This window comes from Anopheles arabiensis, chromosome 2, assembly GCF_016920715.1.
Source record: "Anopheles arabiensis isolate DONGOLA chromosome 2, AaraD3, whole genome shotgun sequence".
NCBI classification, from domain to species: domain Eukaryota; kingdom Metazoa; phylum Arthropoda; class Insecta; order Diptera; family Culicidae; genus Anopheles; species Anopheles arabiensis.
In genome coordinates, this window is record NC_053517.1 from 1,794,287 (window position 1) to 1,819,544 (window position 25,258).

At 49.0% G+C, this 25,258-nt stretch overlaps 1 protein-coding gene across 6 annotated transcripts in view; it reads left to right on the top strand.

The window, feature by feature from the left end:
* The first annotated feature begins 1,411 nt into the window (after positions 1-1,411).
* LOC120908382 (ras-specific guanine nucleotide-releasing factor 2-like) overlaps positions 1,412-25,258 on the top strand; it is a 53,851-nt gene continuing 30,004 nt past the window's right edge. For 2 of the 6 annotated variants that reach the window (XM_040319314.1, XM_040319319.1), the window contains exons 1-15: positions 1,412-2,000; positions 10,029-11,054; positions 11,822-11,890; positions 12,015-12,182; positions 16,853-16,959; positions 17,511-17,658; positions 18,133-18,625; positions 18,827-19,249; positions 19,377-19,500; positions 19,727-20,070; positions 20,341-20,709; positions 20,789-21,127; positions 21,230-21,969; positions 22,376-22,494; positions 23,563-23,748. In XM_040319314.1, coding sequence (XP_040175248.1) covers positions 10,965-11,054; positions 11,822-11,890; positions 12,015-12,182; positions 16,853-16,959; positions 17,511-17,658; positions 18,133-18,625; positions 18,827-19,249; positions 19,377-19,500; positions 19,727-20,070; positions 20,341-20,709; positions 20,789-21,127; positions 21,230-21,969; positions 22,376-22,494; positions 23,563-23,748 — 3,719 coding nt within the window. In that variant the 5' untranslated portion in view covers positions 1,412-2,000; positions 10,029-10,964. The remainder of the gene's footprint in view (positions 2,001-10,028; positions 11,055-11,821; positions 11,891-12,014; positions 12,183-16,852; positions 16,960-17,510; positions 17,659-18,132; positions 18,626-18,826; positions 19,250-19,376; positions 19,501-19,726; positions 20,071-20,340; positions 20,710-20,788; positions 21,128-21,229; positions 21,970-22,375; positions 22,495-23,562; positions 23,749-25,258) is intronic. The other 4 variants (XM_040319318.1, XM_040319316.1, XM_040319317.1 and 1 more) reach the window with 4 other exon arrangements.

Genomic DNA, 25,258 nt, shown 5'->3' on the forward strand with positions numbered 1-25,258 from the left:
CTTTTGAGTCATTGCATTTTGAAGTAAATTTCAACGACAGCGTACATATCTGTGCTAGCGAACAAAAGGAAACGCAAACACGCGTTGGCGCAAAATGCGGAAAACTGTTGCTCCCTCCCGAAAGTTAAGTTTTGCGCGGAGAGGGGAAGAAGAGGTAGCAAAGGGCGAGGGGAAAAACGTGGTTCGCGGGCAACGTTAAAACGATAGGACTGGGTCTAACGAAAGGATTTCTCTCACGAAAGCGCCCGCGCGCTCTCTCTCTCTCTGAGAACACAACGGCCGCTGCTCCGTGGGTCTCTCCATCGCTCGGAGGCTTTTTCGGGACCGAAGCCTTAAATGTACCGAGCTCGAGGAAATTCTATTTTCGTCCTCGTGTTGATGCCGCAACATTTGGGACCAGCGGCCCGCCCGCCACTCGGGAACACCAGCCGCGTGGGAAAGAACGGAGCACGCGGAGGCTGCTCTTTCGCGGCGACACATGCGACTCGAGCGAATAACCTGTGAAGTGGCTGGTGAGTGTGTGGTGTCCTCCCGGCTTCTGGACACAGCCTTTCCCCCTGCCTCCACGGTGTGACGGTGTAGCAACAGGCGAAGCAACAGTTAGCATAGGCACGCTGGGCACCCGAACGCCCGAGCATAGTTTCGGTTTGGCAGCAGCGGACGCCGAAACGAATGTAGAGATTGAGCAAATGAACGCGAGCAAACAGCTGCTGCTGCTGCGGATGCCACCGATAATGCTCACAGATAAATGTTAAATGGCCAGGACCAAACCCAAGGACGCGAACACGTGCGATGGGCATACACATTTTCCAACCGTACCGCAACGGGTTCTAATCGATTCATGTACAAAGGGGAGTGATGGTGTAAAGAGGGTGAACCTTTCTTTAATTTATGCTGGTTTGTGCTAGAACTTCAAGCGAGCATTAAAATTGATTTAAAATAACTGAAATCGATCCTGCTATGGTGCGCTAGGCGTAATGGAAAACCAATCATAGCAACAGCTGACTTTTCCCTGGCTGGCGCTTGTGTCAACAGTGAGGCGTGTGAGAATGTCGGGACCTTTCACTACTGTGTGGCACGGGGGGCGAAAAACTTGTCGTCTATAGTTCAAGCACGATGCTAGGGGACGATGGTGGTTATGTTGTATCGCGGGTTTGGAGGTCCGTTGGATGGATGGAGCATAAAACATAAATATGTAATGTACCGTATCGCGTGGCGGTCGCCAGAGGATGCGAGAGTGTCTCCTCGGATGCGCGCCGCGAGAGAAAGCGCGCCCGGGAGTACCCGTGAGAGCCTGCGAGAGATCGTACGGCGCCCGAAACCGAAGCAGCCCCCCGATTCCGATGCAGCATTGGCTCGGTTTCCTGTGGTGGAAAGTGAAAATTTTCCTCTCGGCCAGTCGTAAGTCATCCTTCGAACGTATCGGCACGGTTTTCTTCCCCATAGTGCACCCAGTAGGAACGGTGTTCGGGGGATTTTGATTGCTTCCTGTGGCCATGGTGGGCATGGTGCAGCAGGTGCTGGAGTGCTTGGTAGTAAGCACGGGTGTGGTGGTGAGGCAGTTGGTTTAAATGTTCCTTTGCCGTCCAACAGCGCTCTAACGGTGGCGTGCGAGAATGTGGCATCGCATGGAAAGACTTTTGGATAGCTTGCCATAGACATAGGGCCAACGACCAGCGAGAGGTAACTTTGATTAGTGGTTAGGTGGTGGTGGTGACACAAAGCGAGGGTTCATCGAAAAAAGGATGAGACTCCATCGGTCGTGGTCCCCAGACAGGAGGGGAACGTTTCCACCGAATGTTACAGAGTGAAATTTCAGTGTATGTGTGGACGATCGTGCCAGTGTGAGTGCGTGTGTGTGTGTGTGGTTTGGTGTGTTTTGTGGGGGAACGACATTTTGGAATTCATTAGCCCAGCACCGACGGAGGATTGAGGCGGCAGAACAGTCACAAACGACATCAAGTAAGGCGAGCCCAACTCAGCTACAACCATTCGCCAGGGTAAATTAGCTACTCACCGGACACGGTCCCCCATCCCCTTGATTTGACCCATCGGTCTGTCTCTTTCTCTCTCTCTCTCTCTATCTCTCTCTGTCTTTCTACTATCCAACCAAACCAACAAGCAAAACGGCAACAGCACAGAAAGGAACCACCTGTCGATTGCAGTTTTAAATTAATTTCTCTCATTTGGCAGCTCACTTCACAGGACCCGCGGTTCAGCGCGGTGGGGCGTCGTTTCGGTGGATCCGCCAGCGTGTGAAAATCCACCCCACACTCGCTCGCACTCGTTGAATTGTGCATAATGAGCTCTGGGCGCCCGGGGGTGGTGGACCCTCCTGTTGGGCAGTGTCAGCCTGTTGATCGCGTGGAATACACGGGTGATAATTATCGCATGATTTATCACTTGTGTGGTTTGGCGAGACTTTCCATTCGCTCGCTCCGTTCACAACAGTACGGGGACAGCAGTTTGCTCTAAAGACTTTGTGTTGGATGTTCTTATGCAGAAGACGCCAACACACAGCAGGGCAAAAATGCGAACGGAATGGGTGGACTTGCCGTGTCTTTCGACCCTAAAAATGCTTCGAGCGCTTGAAAATCCACACATTCTCAGGTTCTCACCAGAATTCCAAGAAAATGCGCAAGATTTTGTATTTCGGCCACTGGTTTGAAGGATGAGACACGTACAGAACAGAGCTTTGGAAGAGCCTTAGAACAGCAACCTATTCTTCTACCACATCTTCAACAATCATCGTTGGTGGTGCTGTAGCAGATCGATGCGTTTTGTGTCAGCCTTTTTTGTCGCAACCAGCGCTTTGCGCGCAGCAGCTTTGATGTCCTGTTTTTTTTGCTGGTATCCCCCGGGGTCGCTCTGCAACGAAGGATATGGTTGCGCGCCCGCCCGGATGAGATCGTGCAAAACGGGCGAGGACACACAGAGTTTGTAACCTTGCCCCCATCATCATCGACGAGCTCCCCCGGTGTGGCCTATTTTCCCTCCCGTGCAATGTGGTGGTGTTGTATGCAAGGTCAGCGTGCGCGAGCGCCCCCAGCCAGATTGTGGACCTTGGTGTGCGAGACTGTGTGAGAGGGTGTTGTAGCAATGTCCTTGAACAAACACACGGCCGTGTTAAACACATTGCATTGTGTGCGCGCATACGATCATCAGCTTTCATTGAAACCAAGGACAAATGTTTTTGAGGTTTAAATGCAAAATCGGTTCATCTCTCTACTCTTTTCACCTCAGTGTCTTTTGAGGTCTAATTGAGATTCAGTCCATGACGTGTGCTGTGACAAACAACGTGCCTAGCGATGACACTATAGAGCCTTTGTAAGGTTGGCATGTTAAACTCGAACCGATTCTGCCTGCAGTTGGGAGAAGCTTCTATCTGTTTTCGTGGAAATTTTAACAAAGCATAAACGCTTTCGTGTGCATTTGAAATTAAAAAAGAAGTATTTGTTCGTTTTATAAAGTATTTCTTTTGTAAACCCCAATAGGAGACCCAGATTCCCAGAAACGAACGTTTTGTATTTTAATATAGGCTATTTTCCCAACAGTACCCAAATTGCCAGTGCTGACGTTATTGCTAATGGACTAATTTTCTTTATTGTCGTTATTAAAAATAATCTACCGACATGCTGCCTTGAGAGCAGCAGCAAACGATGACAGTTGTCTCCCTTCTCGCTCATCACATTAGCATAAAGCGCGATGAAATCATATTATCGTCCGCGAAACGTACGTAATTCGATATCATACTTTTTGCGTACATTTCATCGACAGGAGCAGCGCACGAGCACCCGATAAAGCTCATCCAATTTATCATTCATCGGCTAGCGCCCACACGGTCGTTGACGATCTGTTCGCACGATCGATTTACGAATGAGACGGCAGCAAGTGTGGGTCAGAAGCAAGTCAGAGCGAGACCGGCGTGAACCCGCTTCCCAGCAACCAGGTTCACGCCGGTCTCGCTCTGATTTCTATCAAAACGCGTGTGACGTACTTGGGGCGGACACATTATTCGCCTGCCAAACATGATCGAATACTTCATAGCGATTCACGAACAAAAAAAAAATCCCTCTTCCCATCCGCATCCTGGTGGGCGCGAATCTCGGAACACAGACCAGAACAGACTATCTCTGGCGTGGCAGAGTTTGGCTGGTCGTTTCGTTTTCGCTTTCTCGCCGAAGAACTGCCGAACCGCCATTAATCATACCACTCACAGGATGTGTCAAGATTGGGAAAGAGTCAAGAAGACGTCCGCCCGTAAGACAATCGTGCCGTGGTGCTGGGCAAGGTTAGGCGTAAAAGAGTGAAAGTCTTTCTAAGAGCACCCAAACCGGGGAAGCCTTTCGCTGCGTGGAGAGAGACGCCCGTCGATGATGACGATGGGGGTGCTGATGGGATGAGGTTTTGCCAAGTCGTTGCCGAACGATGATTTAATTTGCCCCGCAGTAAGAGCTTTAGGTTCGGGAAAAGCAGCAGTTTTATTTATAGCATTCGATGAATTCCGCCTCTGCTTGGCCGGATGTGATGGGGTGGAACGAGTGGTCAAACATTAGTGTTTTTTTTTCTTCGCTTACGGATGGTGGCGCTTTATGCGCAATCAGGATGTATTAATCGGTGGCTAGATGTGTTTGCTGAGGGTATCTACGCGAAGAAGAACAGCATAAAAGTTGATCATTTTTTGGTCCACCAGCGCAGGTACTTTTTTCGACGCAATTTGTCTTGCTGTAAGCGATACTTTTAATGGTGTTGTAACAGATAATTGTGCCTGTCGTCTGGATGGGAAGTAAGAGTGGGAAGCGCATTTAACATGAACTGAGGGTAAATCCATCCCTTCGTTCCAGGATAAATAATGGGTCTTCCTGCTTTGTTGGCATTCAAATTTAACTACTTAATCATATTTTGATGCCGCTTTTCCACGCCAAAGACCTCCACCCGCTCCCAAATCACAATAGCAACAGTCATCTATAACACACAGCCCAAAAAAACGAGAAACCTTACGCTTAAATACCGTTTACGGCCACATTCTATTCTACTTTCGGAATGTTTTGGCCGCTTTTTCATTTCCACGCGAGCGAAGAAAAGTTTATTTTCATCCCGCTCAAACAACTCCCCGCGTTCGCTTTCCCACACTCGCTCTCTCTCTCTCGCTCGCTATCTCTCTCTCGCCCTCTCTTTCTCTCTAAGATGCGAGTTTAATTGAAATGTATCTTACATTAGACGGCGCAGCACACCCCTGCCCTGCCTGCCCGCACCGAGGGATACGCTTTGTGCCATGCCTTGGTGAGCTGTTTTTAGGCGCAACAAATATGGCCCGGTTGAGTTACATCCTTCCTGAAATCGACATTCAACAAGCTCTCGGGGCTCGGGGAGTTTTTGGGACGATGACGTCGACGAGCCAGCCAGCAACCCTGCCTACCTACCGAGCTACGACGCATTTACATTTGTCGAAGGCAACCCGCACCCGGGTCATTACACTGCCCGTGTGATCCCTCTTGAAAAGCTCTCGGAAAAACCGGATTTCCCCCACCCTCTCCCACCGTTTACTCCCGGGCCCGAGAGGTTGTGTTTAGGTATTAGGTAAAGATTTTCATCGACTTACCTTCAGTCCCAGTATGCATCCTACGATCAGGAGGACAGTCCACGGTGGGAGAGTAAGGGAGTGTGTGATAGAGAGAGAGAGAGAGAGAGAGAGAGAGAGAGAGAAGATGGATTTGTGCACTTACTCTTCGTTCGCTGCTGTGCTTAGCCTTGGTAGAAGATTACACCGATGCTGGGACTGAATCGAGGACTAAAAATAAACCTCATTTTGTCACGGGTTCGGGGGTTTACGTTGCCGAGCGTTTTCTCCATTGGAAAAGCTGCCGACCGTGTGTAGGTGTCCGCGGATAAGCATATGTGTGTTTAGGTATGTTAATTTAGGTGTGTGTGTGTGCGTGCGCTTAACGGACGGGCTCACGTTTTAAAAGCTTCCGATTGGTACGCGTTGATGAAGGGCAGACGTGACATCGGACGGTTCAGGCGTTTACTTTTTCATGCTTGCATGAACTATCCTGCTAGGTTTACCGAGTATTAAGGGGGGGTTTAGGGAAAAGGAGTATGTTCTGCTTGAGTATGTGGACCGTGCAGGATGTTACTTCAATTTTAACCATATTCTAGGGGCTTCTATTGCTTCTATTGCAGTGAAAGCAACGTGTCAACGTGTAAATCACACATTCATTCCCACCCTAATGTGCTTTCGCCTCTTTAAGCAATCGCATTACACGACACGGGCACCGTTTGAGCCGACTGGAGTCCACCAACGTGACCGAGAGCAGCACAAACATCTACTCTAGAAACAAAACACACGGCCACTCTAACCGTGAAGCTAACGATCTGACGGTGGCTTTTACCGTCGACCACGGCAAACGTTTCCTGGAGCAGCTTCTTAATGCCGCACGATTGACTCTCTCTCTCTGCTTGCGGGTTAGCACTCGATACGGCGCTCAATATCGGCCACTAGCGCCACGCTACATTTACTACCGTGATTCGCGACCATAAACCTGCTTTAATGGGCTTGTAAAAGCTAACACACAGCTAGTGCCGCCGGAACGCCGTACCGATGTTCGGTTCAGAAACGCCAACTCGTACACAACACCGCAACGTGCACGACGTGAGCAGCAGTTTCGTCGTCTGGTGGGTGCAGCACACCCGCTTTGGTCGATGGAGAGAAGTGTGCAGAAGATCGAAAAGAAATATTACAAACTTTTCGTTTGTGGGAGCAGCGTGGTCGTCGTCTTGCAAGGCCGTCAAAGTTGTCGAAACTGTCGAACAAGGCTCCCGAAAAAGAGCTCCCATGCTTAAACCGCATCCACGCCCCGAACAAAATGGCAGCTAAAGCATCAACGAGGGAAGCATAAATATTATTTTAATGCATGCCAATAAAACGAAGCATTTTATTAACGATCCTAAGGGAGGGCAACCCTTTCAAGCGGGTTTGCTCGTTTCTTCTTGCTTAAACGGTTTCAACCGGCAACTAAAGCTCGATTTTGCTCGAGCACTGGGGATGGAAAAAGGGTGAAGAAGCATTTATAAATATGTTTCAAGTGAATTCAAATGTTGAAAAAAACACAAAACTTCTGCCCATGACTTGGGACAGTGCACTAGCAGGATAAAACACAACTGGATGAAGACTAGCTTTTCCATTTGAATTGGTTTCCAATTGTCAGCCACAGAGAAGCAACTTTTCCCATCCACGGTGAAGGGTGACGTGCTTCTGTACTTCCGTATCAATGTCACCTCGTCGAGGTACAAAATCGTTGCTAACGGTATGCTTAAGCGGAAGCAAAAGACAAGACAGACGTGACGACGACGACGATGCGAGAACACAAACGATGATGATGATGATGATGATGATGGGTTGGAAAAAGTGCACCTCGAGCAGTGGGATGTAATGAGAAGTACGACGAGTACGATAATGCTCTTAGTGGCAATGGCAACGGCAATCCGGGCAGCTTCCGGACAGAAGCAGTGCAGCAGACAAGTGCAAGCAGACAAGTGCATTGTCCCGATCGTCGACCGGTCGTCAACTCGGTTCGGTTTGACGGTCTTTGACGTTGCTTGGATTGGTGAGAGCTGGAAGGAAATGGCACTTGTTTTCCAGCGCGTATTTTCTGCAGTGCACCGAGACACAACAATCCTCCTTTTGCCACTGATTTGCTATCATTTGTTGACAGTTTATGCGTATCGCTAAGACAAGCAGCTCAGCACTGGGAAAAGCTCCAGCTCTACCAAAAGCAACTAAGAAGGGAATGGCTTCAAGTGCTGCTTCCTGTGGGTAGGTTGACGCGGGCTGATCAGCAGAAGGGAAGTAACGTCCATCAGGCTGATTGAATATTTACCTCCCATTTATTTTGATGCCGGGTAATTCTACCCTGCTTCGGACGCAGCGGACAGTTGCACCATCCACAGCCCAGCCGGCCGAGGCAATTTAAATATTGAAGTCACGAAAAATCGATCATCCCCTTACGGTGGATTACATTTGCTGCTTACACTGTGCGCTATCTATGCGTACGCTGTGGATGTGTACATGGAAAGTCGGTGGTCGAGCGTATGTGAGCGTCACAAAATGTCATTTCCATCGACCAGGCGTCTCCATCTCGGTGATCGAACCGGGATAAACAAGTCCGTACGCGGGAATTGTGGGAAGCGTTTTGCTTCTCAGCCATTATTGGTTATCGATTGAAGCCATTGAAATATTGTTCCCCTGATACAGAGAGCGCGTGTGTTGCATTGTGAGATAAGTAAAAAGGAGAACCGCTAGGTTGTAGTAGTGATCCACTGTTCCGCTTCCTTCGCTCTTTCGATCCGCGCGCACATCGTTTCGTCGTGAATGGTAATGGGTTTTGTATTACTCCGCACTAAATTATACTCCTTTGGTTATCGGAATCCCCTTTGGAATTTGGTTTATTTTTCTAATCAAATTTCACTGGTCACGTGGGGCGCAGAGTTGTATCCACGTGCGAGGCAAAGGATATGCGAACGAAATAATTGGCCACGTTTTGTATGGGGGATGATTAGAAGAAAAAAAAAACATTCCAAGAAGGATATACTAGGACACATCACTGCTGCGAACTTATATCTAGAAAGAGAGAGAGAAAGAGAAAACACCACAAAGAGTGACAGAGAGAGAGTTTCCTTTGTGTCAGTACTAACTGTACGAAAAGTCCTCCAATGGATAAAACCCTGCGCCAAACTTTTCCGACCATAAAATAGATGAAAAAAGCTCTGGAAGGTTGTTGACCACATCATACACACAAGCACTCGGGCTGTAAAAGTTTGAAACAGTTTTTTTTATATATTGGAATTTAGCTTCTACTTCTAATCTCTTCGTTGTCCAACATCGTTCCACCTACCTATCGTGCCATGTCTTTGATACGCCCAGTAGAGGAACTTTTGCGTATCGCTGGAGCTGTAAATTTGAGTTACAAAAACCACACGGCCACGTTCACGTCCATCACGTCCTCATCAGTGGCACATAATTTTGAAGAAAAGCCCTCTTCAAAGGGTTTAAAAGCGAAACGACTCCGGCTGGACTCCATTATCACCACCACTAACAACAACAGCAACATCATCCGCCACAGCACGGCAACAGCAGCAAATGATGGTTTTGCGTCATTTTTCTTCGTTCTCTGTGCCGTGGGAAGATTGTGAGTGTGGCTGGTAACCGCTTCCGACTTGCCAAGCCTCGCGTGCAAAAGGTTCATTTGTCTCCATTAGCAGGATCTTGGAAGGAGCGTGGCCAGATCCTGCCAGCCCTCAGAATGCTCGTCCATTCTGTTCGAGCTGCTAAGAGAAGATCGGCAGCAAATATTATGCCGCACAGCGATACCACAGCTCTGCTACTTGCCAAATGGTGCCATAAATCTGGTAATTTAACACCAATCGGCTCAGAGATCAAACGAAGAGCGGAGCGAATTGAAACCCCCTTCTGCCCCGCTTTGAAGGATGGCGGCGGCAGGTTGATCGAGTGTAAATGGATTATCGTTTTGGGTGTTTAGATTTCTTTCCTCCCGACCGCTCCTTCCCCTCCTCGATTGGCACCGAGAGGGAGAGTGATTTATGCGCTCCTCCCCTTTATCCTCGAACCGCGAAGAGATTAAGTCAAAGCCAACCGCCAACCGCAAACACCAGATGCGTGGTTAAGCCCGAGGTGGAAATGTGCGAAACCGCATGAGTTTTCCGCTGAAATTGGCGCACTTCATTTCTTTCCCAGCATCAATAAATACGCTGTTTATGTGTTGATGGTTGGGTGTTTTTCTTAATGTCCTGCTTCATGTACACTCAATCAAATGTATACGCAAAAAGTGTAAGGACAGATATAATTGCTCAACACGGTAGCAGCTTGCCAGTTTCATCGGCGTTCACTTTATTATGGAAAAGGAAAATAAAAAAGGGGACGCTTTTTTGTGAGACGTCTCCAGAAAGCACTGTTAAGTCGCTATTATTCATCTGCCCTCTTGTTTACTCTCTCTTTCTCGTATCGTCAGCTACCGCGTCATGATTAGCATGGACTAGGCGAGGGGTTGGGACGAAACACACACAAAAAACAAAAAACAAAAAAACACGGCGTAGCTCATCAGCAGCAGCCAGCCCTTGGTAAATAATGAATTTCTAAGGGCCGCACTCCATCGTTTCTTCATCGAGCGTAACCGACGGTGCGACCAACTCCGGCGCGGGGACATTCGACCGAACCCGCGGCAACTTCCCGCCCACCAGCGAAACTTTAACGGCGGCCGACGAGGGGGCTGAAACACCGTGAAACACCGGGCACAATGACGTTTTCTCATCGCCATTGCCGCTGCTCCACCCGGTCTACTTCTGCCCGCCATACCGGGCCAGTGACGAGCATCGGCGAAAGACAACAAACCTGAACAAATAGCAACCCCCAAAACACAGTGACAGTGTTGGTGGTGGTGTTGGTGGTGCAGGTGGTGGCCCTTCAGCAATACTTTGACGGCCACGAGGAGAGGTTTCCGACCCGTGCTCAAACAATGCACAGCTTTGTGAAAATCGAATCGCCATCGAGAGAACCGTGCTCCAGTATTATGACAGTTGAGGGTGGTGTTGTGCCATACGGACACAGAAGTAAAGTGGCCAGTAACTGAATCTGTTTGTGTGCTTGTGTATGTGTGTGCTTTACTGTGACGGCACCTAAAGGTACAGAGTAACGGTGAAGATGGCACAGTGTAGACGAGAAACGGCCTGGTTGCCGTCCGCCAGTGAGCTGTGTATGCCGTTGCTATGGTGAGCCGTGCCGTGATCGATCGACCAATCGAAGTGACAGTTTTTGAAGAGTATCACCAGTGTAGTGTCTGCGCGGGAAGATATCCCTAAATCCACTCCGTGTGCAGGAGCGGCGTGACACCGAGTTTCGCTACCGTTTTGCGATCTTCCACCCTTCCTCTCTTCAACCGTCCGCATCAATGCTCAGCCCCAAAATGCAGCGTTCCGTGCGGGTAAACGAGAACCAGCTGATTATGCTGTCCGATCGGGCGCAGTATGATCATTCGATGGTAAGTAGAGCTGAGAAGAGATTAACAAAACCAAGCATGTACCTCCGTGTACATGCTTTCATTTAAATTCGGACTGGTGTAACAAACTTTTTGTCCAAAAGCACCCTGCTGTGCTGGGCGTGTAGGACATGTACCGGAGTTCGCATTTGCCTGGGAGCACAAACAACAGGCCACGGCGCATGATGTTTCATGGTTTCGACCAAACATTCTCCCCCCCCCATTCTCCCACAAACCAACTCCCCCGTCGAGTGCGATGATGCTGTGCGAGCATGAAAAGTTTTGTCGTAACAGTTATTTACCCTCACTTGGACGGGTAGAACACATATTTTCATCTAATTGAGCATCGTCGTGCTCGGTCCTTGGGTGTTTCGGTCGGATGCGGGGACCATCATGCCGTTGGTGTCGCACGATCCCAGCTGCTGCCGCTTGTTGCGCTGGGTTAAACCAATATCAATTTAGAGTACATCGTGTACAACCCAGGGATCTCGGGGCGAGGAGACTGACGGGACGGGGAAACAAGACCAAAGAGTAAAGCCGACCGAGGATTTCACAGGATACGACGTACCGTGGGGAACAGTTTGTTTTATAGTGTCGTAGGTTCTTGGATAATGTCGTCGTTCAAAACGATGCCTCTCGAAGTATGAGTCGTGTACCCGGGCCCCGGGCCACCGTACACGCTAAGCTCATAAAGCGAGTAAAGCTAAAGCTTCGCAAAGCTCGGTGCGTCTATATCAATTAATCTTTTTCCTCTGTTGCTTCCTTTCCAGCACGGCTACCTACACAAGCGCACATCCGATAATAACAAATGGCAGATGCGATGGTTTGTGCTCTATCAGGTAAGTGAGCTGGTCGTCGCCACACCACAAGCTTTGTGGCGCCCTAATCACCCCCAAAAGCAATCACCATTACGAAATTATACTAATTGTATCCCCTTGCTTTTTACTCCCGTTTTTTTCGCAGAATTTACTCTTCTACTACGAATCCGAGCAATCGTCGCGGCCCTCCGGACTCATCTTCCTGGAGGGCTGCTACTGTGAGCGGCTTGTTTCAGCCCCCTCGATATCAGGACCCCCCATATCAACCAGTACCGGTCAAGCTCCGAAAATTATTAAGGAAGAAAAATTACAGGTACGTTTAGCATCCCCAATATTCCAACACCAACACCACAGTCGTCGTCTTCGTGCACGTCGTCGTCGGCTTTCGTTGCGGAAGTAAAATCAATTTTCCCTATCGTTTATGATTAGGGATCCTGTTTTTTCTTCTTTTTTGTTTACAACCACATGGTTCTTTCGTCCTTGAACTTGCTGTACACGATGCGCTCACATGAGTGTGAGCGCACATCCCCAGCAGGGGATAAGGTACCGACATCGCCCTAGCCCAAGACTTTGCACGTACGCCAGGTCCAGATATCCTTTCCGTCGCAGTGGGAAAAATGTCATCGTTTTGATTGAGGTTTTTTCGTCCCAAATTCGGTGCTTATTCCTTGCGCAATGCTGGCTAATCCTTCTGCCCGTGGTTAATTCAAGCTGAAGAAGACGAAAGGCGCCTGGTGCCGATTTGCCCGGGAAGCGAGTAGCCGAATGAGGCTAGAGTTTGGGAGAGAAATTAATATATGAGACCAATTTATCACATACGCAGTTTATTGCCAGCACGTGAAACATTCGTTTCGGCTTTTTTATGGCCCGACCCGTCGCTTTTGGGCCGCACCAGGGCGATGTGTGACAATCATTGTTCGGGCGCGTTTATGCACTGTAAGTCGCGCGGCAGGTGTTAGATTACACTTTTTCTGTGGAAGTGTAACATTAAACCCATACCCACACACACAAACACACACACGATGTGTTGGTTGGAGCTAGAGCGAATTTGCGGATGTTGCTGGGACTCACAAGGCGTAAAGGCACAAAGACTTTACGCTGGTGCAAAAACGTGCGAACATAAATCATTGATTATTGCACGAGAAACAATCTTTCTGTGGCGTTTAGCGCATACTGCCGCGCTCGGGATATGTGAAACGATTGCAGTGTGTTACAATGAAAAATGAAATTGAATCGAAAAGTGTTATCGACTGTAAAAGGAATAGCTTTTTAGTGGAATTGCACCTCCACTCAGTGCGTCCTTTTCCTATTGCTTTCTATCGCGCAAGATAGAAAATGTTTCACCGGTTGCGGAGCGTGTTGCCGCGCGCTGACGGGTTCGGGTGGTTTGTTTTTTTTTGTTCACCTGTTTCGCTGTTCCAAAATGTGAAAAGTTTTTCCTCCAAAATCATCACAACCAATCACGACGGTGTGGATTAAAAAAAGCAAGCTTGAACATGTAGGCCACCCACCAACAAAACCACACCACATCTCAATAATAGGCACGTGCGGGCGGTGCCCAAAATGGAAGATGGAAAAGGACGGCACAGAACGGATGCAACGGAGCGGAGCAACAGGCGCAGGAGAGTTAATCAGATATTCATGAACAACCTGAGATAAAGTTGAAGAACGGCAAAATTAAGACAACGAGGCGCACGAGATCAAAACCGTTGCAAAGCTCCGGTTCAATGCTTGCGGCGGCTTCTGGTGTTCTTCCGTGCTACTGCTACTTGATAACGTAATAAGAAAGCCACATGAATAAAACATATGCCCCAAGAAGTACACTGTGCTCTGCCGCCCATTGTCGGCTCGACTCGTGCTCGGCTTTCCTTGTGTAGGGCGGTGTAGTTAAAGCGAACACGGGTTTTCTTCCATGTAGGAATACATGCCAGAACATCCGAATCCGGGCGAATGTTAAAGTCGAACGGGCGCGCTCCTGTCGAGGTCAGTGACGTGTCGTCCATTTTGAAATTCATTTTATCAAACCTTAGCAGCAGCGCCCGTCTACCTACCGGAGAACATAATTTTTAATCTCCTTTGTTCCTCGTGCAGCTCTGCTTGACGGAAAATTTGAACGTTCGGCAGGGAACAGCGCGCGTTTCGTTTGACGTTGGTGCTTGGGGTTGCGAAAAACTCGGGCACGAGCGTTCGGCAGCTTATCCTTGCGAAATTCGTTGAGCGTGCAGTCGTGCGTCAACAAGAAGCAACAAGAAATGTCGAAGAAACCCCACCACGAGGGACGGGCTGCGTGAAACAAACGGGGACAGCAAGTACAGTGCGGTTGTTGTCGCTAAAATCGAAAAGTTTTCTTCTGCAGCTTATCTGCCGGATTGAAAATTTATCGTCCACTTGACGTCGCTAGGACGTCGCGGTAGGGCGAGGCGTGAGCTGCCAATGGTGGTGAGGAGTGGGATTGACTTGTCAAAGCGATTGATCCGTTCCATGGAATCGGTGACGAGCAAGCGGAAATTGCGAGATGGCGGTTGGGTGGCTGGGTGGTTATTTCTGAATTTCTTTGTCATCCCCTTTATTTTGCCCCTCTCTTCTGCTTTGCCCCGAACCCGCCCAGCCAATTTAACCAAATTATACCAATTTCATGCGCTAACCGTCGGTGGCTTTTCAATGCCAAAACTCAATGCTCGGTACGATGCCTGCTGGTACGGTTATGTTGCATCATGATTAATTCATAATGCTGATGAATTGATAATGCCAAGTGAGTGAGCGGGGCTTATTTGGGTATGCTGTAAAAAAATATCAGCAACAACTCGCCCCACTCACTGATGAAGATACCGCCGCACTGGTCCGATCTATTTGCTTATGGTCAATTATAGAAACAGCAATCGAACTGCTGCTGGAAGTTTGTCCAATGCTGCTGTGAATCTTATTTGGGTAAATTATAACAGACACACATAAACACGCACAAACAATTGCCCTTCGCACACGAAGTGATCTCATTTGTGTCCTGGTTGAGTTGAGAATACTTCAGCAACAACGTGCTCAAAGCTGAAACAACCGTGCCACACGAGTGTGCTTACGAACCTGCTTACGGTTAAGCTAATTCACTCTAAACATGCAAACGCGAGAAACGATGAGAGATGCGATAGTGATGATGGGCCCCTTTTGGGTGAAAGCTTCACTCGCTCCACTCCACTCCTTCCCCACGGCGACGGTCGTTTATGGTGCGAATAATTAATCCCGCTCTTCCGTCACAGCTGCTGGCAATTATGGCCAAATCACACTTTTCAAGCAGCCCTTCACATCCCTTCCAAGCAGAGAACCTATGCTATCAACGATGGTATGGTGCCTGCAAGTGCGCCCTGGCAAAAAGAGCACCCCGCACAGAAGTTAACATAGAGAGAGAGAGAGAAAGGGAGAGCTGGGAAGGGTAGGAGGTGTTAAGCCGGCGAGAGGAATTTAATTCGAACCCTCGGTTCGGTTTCGGTTGTGTAATGAGTTTTCTGTTTTCTGCTCCCGATGCTACCAATTCCTCGAGCATTGCAAACAGCCGCAGCAGCAGCAGCAGCAGCAGGCCGGGAGCTTTCGCGGTCTCCGACAGCGCCAGGGAGCTTGGAGTGTTTTGCACCACATTGCCATTAGTGAAATGGGATGATGAAAATGCTTCACCGTTGCCGCGCGAATAGTAGCGGGGGTGAGCTTTTTGTATTGCCCGTGCGAACTTTTACACATAGTTGGATGCAGATGCGGTTGTTTGGCTGCCGTGGTAAGATCTTACTGCTGCACTGTGTTGCTCCCAGAATGCTCCACATGCACAGGGAGGGCAAGCGGGATGTATGAAAACAACGCTTGATCAAATTTGCGGACTTCATCTCGCGCACAAATAAGACACTTTAATAAAGCATTGCAAGAGTGCTTAAAAATTAATCGACCCAACGCTCCATGTGCAGCAGGAGCGGTTGCTGTGCTGTTTTGGAGATTTACTTCAGGGATTTTCAACGAACCCTGCACCCTTACCGTCTTTGTCGTCGTCGTGGAGTGTGTTTGCGTTGGATGAATTTTTCAAAACGTATCGTTCCGTTTTCCGTAGTGCTTGGTGGTGCTAGTGGTGGGATACTATGGACGGTTTTATTGTTGCACTGTTACTTCTTGTTTCCCCACTGCGCCTTCGGAAACGGGTCAGCGAAACGCCTCGCGAGGCATGGCGTTGCAGGGACACGAAGTTCGTTATTCACGTTAGCAGTACGAGAGCATCATACAGAGTTCTTTCCATTCTTACTGTGGTCATCTCTTGTGTGTGTATGTGTGTTGGAAGAGCACAACGGAACGATTGCCTCTGGTCATGAATGTAGACAAATGGGTTTCAACAATGCGGCCACAACCGCACTGGAGAGAGAGAGACAGCGGAGCGGAAGGAAATTTGATTACAATCCCCAGCTTCGAGTGAGATATGAGTGGGTAGAGTGTTTGAAAGGAGTCGGCTCCACGGTCGCTGAGTAACACCGATGGAAGATGGTGGAATAGGAATGAAAGGATGAAAGCTCGCTGGACAAACCGTGCGTCGTATTTATAGATTCATAAATCCGATCTTTCCCGGGCGGTACGCGCCATTCCCGGGGTGTAATATTTCACTTTCTGAGCTCAAGTGCATTTTGCTTCCCAAGTGATGGCTCCCGCCTGACCGTAATCGTGAGAAATGCTGCAAATGCATGGTAGGGCAAAGTAAATGTTCTCTTTAAAACTCGTCGCTGTAATTGAATTGTTTCAGCTGAACATTTTGTTTCATTTTTCACTTATACTGATCGTGAGCTGGATTGTTGTGGTTTACAATAGTTCCAAGCATGTTATTATGAAAATGTCTGTTAATATTCCTGAAAGGCTTCCAAGCAGGGAGTTATTTGTTGTAAAAGATCATAGGAATAGCAATAATCCTCGTGATTGTCTCTTAACAATCCTAATTTCTTATCTCGTTTGTTCTTCCTTTTCCAGCATTGCTTCACTATTTGCTACCGACGAGAAAACCAGAGACAGTACGAACTGCGTGCAGCCACTGAGTCAGAGTGCTCAGCCTGGATTATTGCAATAAGAGAGGCAAGGTAAGTGTGTTCATTATTCAGGTTCAGGCTTGCCCAAAAAAAACACCACGACCCTTATTAATAGCCGCTAGCCCCATTTCGTGGAAGGAAATAGTTAGTGCATAATTTTACATGTATAATGACAATATTTTTCATACGGCAAAAGACAAGTGTAATAAATCCCCCCTGCGCGTACCTTTGCTTCTACTAGTTTCCCACCGCACGTGCCACAGGTTCTTGTTTTAATTCTTCACCCAGTCCTCATACATATTCATTAGAAAGTGAGAAGGCATAGCGAAAACGGCAGCAGCGGCCGGGAGTTCGTCGCCATTCTGCCACCAAAACGCTCTTCAACTGATTGCATTTTAATTAGTACACTTGTTGGCTTTGAAGGCTCGCTCTCTAGTTAAGGTGCACTTTCCCTTTGACTATAGCAATGGCAGCAAGCCCTCTCTTTCACCGTGCCCGCGTTCCGACGAGCCCGAGCAGTTCAGTTCATATAAATAAAAATACATTTTTCTTGTACATCTTCGACCCTCCCTCTTGCGCTCCGTTGAACAAACACCACCCAGCTTCAACAAACTGCTGCTCCAGAAGGAGGAACTCGAGCAGAAGCATGTCCATCTGTTGCAAGTGGTCGAAAGCGAGAAAACGGCCAAATGGCAGTACACTCAGCAGTGCGAGGAGCTGGCTTCGGAAATACGGAAGCTACGTGCCGAGGTAAGAATGGGGTGGAGAAGAGGTGCCTGGGTGGGCGAGGAAGGGAAACCAGCGGGCTCGGGTTTGTTTGTTTCTCTGTGAGTATGTGTGTGTGAGAGAGTGTGGCGCTGTGTCCTGTGGGACGCCGGAGCACGACGAAGAAGGTTATTAATCGTCCTTAGTTGTTGCTTGCCTTTCGCTTCACGCTACACTTCAACGACGTCGGCCGGAAGCTTTGCCGGAAGCGTTCAGCGGTTTCTGGGATGGCCGGCATTAGGGGGCTGGGAGAGTGGGAAAGAAAGGGGGTAGGCACAATAGAGTGGTGGGTTGTTTGCACGCGGGTGCGCGGCCTGTGCAACACTCTTACGAACTAATTATTGTTTTGACTTTCCTCGTTTCCGGTTCTGGCGCGTGTCGACATTTCGTTTTCACGATATTTCCTGCGGTCGGCCTTCCTACCACCCCCCTCCCCCCCCTTTTCCGGGCCGGGGCTAGATTTGTGTGCTCAGGAAGGAGACCCGCTCGAGCTACTCGGCCACGCCGGTCGGGCGGGGCAGCTTCAGTGTGCCGGGCGACTCGCAGGACGACCACGGTTCGCTGCCGGGGCTGTGCGCCTCGGTGCAGGATTCGATCGAGCTGCGCAAAATCAAGAAGGTGCAGAGCTTCTTCCGCGGCTGGCTGTGCCGCCGGCGCTGGAAGCAGATCGTGGAGGAGTACATCCGGTCGCCGCACGCGGAAAGCATGCGCAAGCGGAACCATCTCGTGTTCAGCATGGTCGAGGCGGAGGAGGAGTACCTCGAGCAGCTGGAGGTGCTGGTCGCGTGCTTCCTGCGCCCGTTCAAGATGGCGGCCAGCTCGAAGCGGCCGCCCTGCTCGCACGAGGACGTCAACTCGATCTTTCTCAACTCGGAGACGGTTCTGTTCCTGCACCAGATATTCCTGAAGGGATTGACCTCACGGCTGGAGTCGTGGCCGACGCTAGTGCTTGGTAAGATTGCTTCTACTCCGCGCCCGACCGGGAGAGCAGCATGTGTGCCACGGTTCCTCCCATCTGCTCGTCTTGCTTCACCCCCCCCCCCCCCCTCAAAACCTATCGCGCTTCTAGCGGCCTCTGCACGCCTCACAATCCCTCTCTGCCCATTCATCATGTTGTATAAAATTAGCTTTAATTTTCCGAATACATTTCTAGGCGATCTGTTCGACATGCTGCTGCCCATGCTGAGCATCTACCAGGAGTATGTGCGCAACCACCATTACAGTCTACAGGTGCTGACCGAGTGCAAGAGCAACACCAACTTTGCCACGGTGCTGAAGCGGCTGGAGGCGAAACCGGCCTGCCAGGGGCGCAGTCTCGAAACGTTCCTCACCTACCCGATGCATCAGATCCCGCGGTACATCATCACGCTGCACGAGCTGCTCGCCCACACGCCCCACGATCATGTCGAGCGCAAGAGTCTGCAAAATGCGCGCCAGCAGCTCGAGGATCTGTCGCGTCAAATGCACGACGAGGTGTCGGAAACGGAGAATCTGCGCAAGAATCTCGCCGTCGAGCGAATGATTGTCGAGGGCTGCGATATTCTGCTCGACGTCAATCAGGTGTTTGTAAGGCAAGGTGAGAGATGCTTGGATGTTGGGTGGGGGGGGGGGGGTAGAAAGCTTTTTGCCTTGAAAGCGATAAACCCGCATGGGATGCTGTCAGAATGCGACTTTATGCTGTCAAACTTTACGTTCCTTTGCAGGAAGCTTGGTGCAAGTGCCGCCCGGTCGAGGGCGAATACGCAGCCGCCTGGCCTCCTTTAAAAGTGAGCGTGATGCAGTGCGGCAATGTTTCCTCTTCTCGAACCACATGATTATAGCAACAAGGTAAGAAACCCTGGACTGAGCTTTCGCTTGTTTGTGAAACATTTCAGGATTCATTTCATCGGGTGCCGATGAAACTTTTCACAATCCTTGCAAAGCGCATATTTCAGGATAAGTTTCAGGACGCGTTTGAGCTTTATGAAACCTTCCAGTAGCACAGTTTTGTGCGATAACGGATTTTTGTGTTCAAACATCAATGGTAGTTAATATGTTTGGTATTATTTTTCAGAACCTCGGGAGGTCGCCTGCATCTTCTGCCGGACGTTGGGAAAATTCCCTTAGCTGATGCAACGCTGGTCGAGGATCCGAGCGAGGTGCAGCACGACGATGAGGATGCTTCGGTTTGTTCCGCATCTACCCGGGGCAGTACGCTGAGCGTAACAGAGTCGGTAAATGCGGGCAATCGAGATTTTAAGATATTTGTCGAGTCAAAATCGGGCGCCCGTCATGGAATTCATCTGGTAGCGCCGACCATTCAGGACAAGGAAGCCTGGATAAGTGACATATCGCAGTGTTTGGATAATATCCACATGCACTCTTTGCTTTCGCCGGGAATTGGGGGATCTTCGGGAGGTAAGAGAGCGGCAATGGCTGTGCGCGTGTGTGTGCACGTATGTGAATGTTGAGTGTAGTACAATCCATCAGACAGCTGTTGTATCCTGGTGGTAACCTGATCCGATCTCTATGTCTCTCTCTCTCTCCCCACTGCACACTGTGCGCCACCCGTCCTCGATGGGAACTGGATGTTATTCCGTTGTTTTCTGTTGTGTTGCATGTTTGATGTCATCGACTGTCCGTCTACAAATGTGGCGGCTCCGATTGTTGGTAAATTAAAATCTGAAGCATCTCTTCTTGCAGGCCATCAAGCATTACGGGCCGATCCGCGACTCTTCAAGGATGACGTAGACATCCGCTTCTCGCGTACGTTGAACTCGTGCAAACTGCCACAGGTGCGCTATGCCACACCGGAGCGTTTGCTGCAGCGTCTTACAGATCTGCGGTTCCTGTCGATAGACTTTCTGAACACATTTCTGCTCACGTATCGAGTGTTTACGGACGGTGAAACGGTGCTGAATGCGCTGAAGAGCGTTTTTTACGATCCGCCCGTAGAGCCATCGTGCGATTGCGAACATCAGACCGATTTTCTTGAGCTACCGTACCAAGATGGGCGCGCTTCTCCTCGCCGCACGTCCGGAGCGAGCTCCGTTTCCGGTAAGCAGGCTGCAGTGTTTGCTGTAAACCATTGCTTGTTCGTGTTCGATATTCAATTTCCTCCCATTACAATCGCTAGGCTACTGTTCGGAAGGCGCTGACCGGGATCGTTCGATGAGCGGCGACTCAACAGGTCTACGCTTTCGGGGATCTCGCCGGGGCTATCAAAATCACCAGAACTCGGAGCAGGAAACCCTCTCCTGGATACCGGAGCAGGTGGGTCCCGTAATCATCCACAGCACGCACCATCTGAACGAGAAGGTGGTGGAGGAGAAACCGATCGAACCAACTCCAACCGGAGGCACCGTACATTTGCAAAGTAAATCTCAGCACCAGCTTCACCAGCAACCGCAGGACGACTCGTACCTGGTAATACCGAAGACGATGCCCGGCTCGAGTAGCTCCGATACTTTAACAGGTGATTAAGCAATGTTTATGACGCATTGCACACCTACCAACCCGTCCCATCGCTGGCCCGACACGCACTAATCCCTTTTGTTGTGCATTGTACATCTTTTAGAAACGGCCATGAGTGGCCCTTCCTCCCCGTCCAATCTGAGCAGCGTCACACTGGTAGGATCAACCGGTTCCGGCGGACAGGATAAATCAGACGACACGCCCACGGAGGGCACGTTCAAGTACGGGAAAGCGCCCACCAGCCCATTGCCGGAGCGTGTTAATCCTAGGGCACACAAAATGGCCACCCTCGCTACCGCAGCGCCCCCGACGCCTACCATCTGCACGACGGACACAAGCCAAACGGAGGAGGAGGAACCGGGACAAGCATCAAGAACGCCCGACAAACAACAGCAGCCAGCGCTGGATCACCAGCAACATTCGCCGCAACATCAGCAGCAACAAATTAAAACACCTCCAACGCCCCCGACCGTAACGACCACTCCCTGCTACAGCCCCGCGAACGGGCAGCCTCCTAATGGGGCACCTTCCCCGCTGCACCAGCCGTTACAGCAGCAGCAATCACTTCCGCTAAAGTCGGAACAAGCCACCATCGTGCAGGGACGGCTCGAGATTGGAGGTCCGAAAATCGTAACTCAACCTTATCTGACGACCACGACTACAACGACGGTTACGATAACGACGACGACTACGGCCACGTCCACCAAGAGCATCTCGCCGCCCCATCTGCTGCCGATGGACCGGCGCCCGAGCGTTGGCCACAACATTGCCATACCGCATGCAGCGCTGTGTCAACATCGGCACAGCCTGCAGCTCAACGGGGATGGCAGTCTTTTCAGCAAGGTACGGTACGAACGTTTATGGTCCACCCACTCTCCCACCCCCGGAGGGAAGGGATTAGAAATCACTCGCTCTGCAGTTTCGGGCAGAGGCTTTAGGTACGGTCCCTCTGACCACTTACACCGACTGACCTTTACCATTAAATTACTATTACGGCTTAAGCTCATGCCACAGCGTGTCCGTGTACTCGGGAGACTCGGGTGCCTCAGTTTTACAGTTCCCGTCCGCTGGGTGTCGTAGTGGGATGGGAAAATTGAACTCGTTAGTTACGATGAACCGTTTGTCTAGTTGTTGAGTTCAGTTCAACGAGTACCTGTATCGTTTGCACTGTAATTAGAGTGTGCTTTCATTGTTTTGGAAAATAGGTAAACCTCTAAAAAAACTTTTTTTATTTCATTGCTTTTTATAGAGTGAAAAGACAAGCAGCAGCCCACGTTTGACGACCAGGAAATTTTCCGCCCCAAAGACACCGGAACGACAGCGCAAGAGTCTGTTCGGAACGCCTCAACGAGATCGCGATTCTTCCAGGTGCGTATGGCCTATGCCGTCCCTAAAGCAGCTTTGCAATACAACCTAAATGTGCTTAATGTATGTGCTGCTGAGCACAGTCCTATGACTGGATTTCCTTCAATGTTGTTTTGATGTTCCAAGTTTGCCGTGTACGCCTCAGTTGCCCTGCCATGCGTTTGTTTTGACTACCAGCAAACAGTCAGCGGTAACATTAGGCGCGTTTCCATTCGCAGGCGAAAGCGCAGGAACTGTCCTTTGGTCGTACAATTATTTTGTAGGATAAATCATCGCTTCCAGTCTGTGTGTATGTGTGTCCCCTTGTGTACCTTCTAACATGCGTTCGGTTGCATAAGACGAAAGCTTGTCGCCACCCATCGGTCCCACAGTGCACAGAGGAGTGATAAATAGTGCACTAATTTATGAGCAAAGTAGGCTGCGGCCTACAGCGTATCGTTTGCTGTCCGCTCGCTGGTCGTCATTTTCGCGATGTCGTGTTTCCCGAGTGTAGCGTTTCAGTGCAAGGTCAGTGCAGTGTGCATACTGCTGCGTTAGAATTTCACTCTTCTGGTTCGGGTCTGGTAGTGACAAAGTAGCAAAATATTTGCTAACTTGCCCACATTTCATCGCCCTACGAATGTCCCCAAAAGCATCCATATTTTGCAAGTGATTTGTGTACAATTTACATAGAACATAGTTTTTGAAATTGAAATCCTTCGCATCGAAATCCTGCAATCCCCTTTGCAAAGTTATTCTGTAAATATTCAATTGCTTCGATAATATTCTTCGTAAGAATGCATCTTTACATTTGTTTTCAGTGCCGTCCACAATTTTCAATCAAAGGCATTTTGATACAATCACAGATTTTGCAGTTCCCATGCATCCTGTATAATACATCTCCAGTTAATGATATTGCCTACTGTTAGCGATAGTGATTACACCTGCTTGTAAACCACCATATTAATCGGCAATTAACTTGCTTACACCACTTCCCAACACATCCACTCCCAACACTCGGTTTCCTCACCCCTATTTTGTCTGTTTTTGTTCCTCTTTTCTATCTCGTTTCTCTTCACCGTTCATTCTCAGCACGCGCCGATTTTCCGAAAGTGACGACGATATGGCCACGTCCATCTTCACCACACCGCGTGGATCGCTTGGCGGTGTATCGCTGAACACCATTTCGTCCCGAGCTTCCATGCAGCACGATCCTGTTCCGCACTGCTCCAGCAAAGTAGGCGTAGTAATCACTTCCTACCGCCAGTCGCAACGCAGGTAAACGCAGTCGCTCCCTCACACCTCCAGCCTCACAGCCCCTTGGCATCTACCCTTTCACGAGTGTAATTCCCCTCTCACGAAATACCACTCCCCACTCCCCCGGTTCACTCAGAAGCTGTACTAGTTTATCTAACGCACGTGCTCGCGTCCTATCAAACAGACTCCCTTCAGTCTTTCGCCGCCTGCGGTCTATGATAACTTCGGCGATTCACGATTCAAAACAAAGATTTTCCTACTCCTACTTTCAATCAGCAACATGCCAAGGATCAGACCACTTTGCATACTGTTGTGTTTAACTGTTTTTTTAAATTGTTTGGTCATGGCATTACTAAGGATGTTTTTTTATGACTTCTGCTGATTAATTCAGGCTGATCCTTCTTTTGTTCTCTGTTTGTTACTGTTCGAGTATGAACTGTTCTCTCTCTCTCTATCTTTCTCTTTCTCTTTCTCAATATAAACCTCTCTCCCACTCTCCTCTTAAAAACAGGTTTATTTTTCCTTTTTTCGCCGTCTGTTAAACGTTCTCTTTAAGCCTGCTATCCTGGTTTATTTCTACTGTCTTTATTCTCTGCCGATTTATGTTACCTGGGAACGATTGTTTGAATGGTTTATTTGGTTGGGAGTTATTTGTGTATTTTCAATTGGTTCCTCATTTTTGGTTACATTTTTTTCAATTTCAAACAATTATTGCGAGTAACTAAAAAAATACAGCTGATCATTTTCACTGCGCGTTCAAAGATTGAGCATTAGGATAAGAGTGGTAAAAAACATGCTTCGCTTCGCTTCGAAGAGGAAACATGAAACGAATCCTTTTCTCGCTACTTTGGGAGACGAAAAAAAATGAAGAATCCTTGAGAAAGATAAACCTCTGGGAAAGATAAATCTTATTAATAGCCTAATTACACCGCGTTTGTTTGCATCGATACAATTCGAATCCCTTTCGGAATAGCATCGTATTGATAGCTCCTTAAAACGAACCGTTAAAATCGATGTAAAAGCAAAATTAAAACTGTTTTTTTCACTCCCTTTCGGTTCGATATTGAAGTCAAACAATCAATATCAACATCATAAATAAAACGGTCCATTTCAATGAATTTCGTTTGATAGCTTTCGAAAGCGATGTTTCCAAGGATTATGATGGTTTTTTTTAATTAAACCGCAATAGCTTGAAATTAAATTCTAGCACTAGTAGGAGCTTTAACTAATGCCCTGCAAGCTAGATGCTGCTGGGCTCGAGCTAAGTGAACCGGCTGTCTTGTGCAAGACAATCGGATTAAGGCCAACGTAACTAATCACGACAATTGTCATACTCCGGACCGGTCTCGTTTCCCATCCGCTTGGCAAAAGTACACGAGTTTAATCTTGAAATATGTCAGTAAGGATGTTCCGGCTGTGTGCCTTTACTACACGCCTCGGTCCACTCGCTCCGCTTCGGAGGCATTAACGTCGACAGTCAAATCAAGCTACTGAACATGTCGAAGCAGCAGTAGCAGCAGCAGCAGCAGCA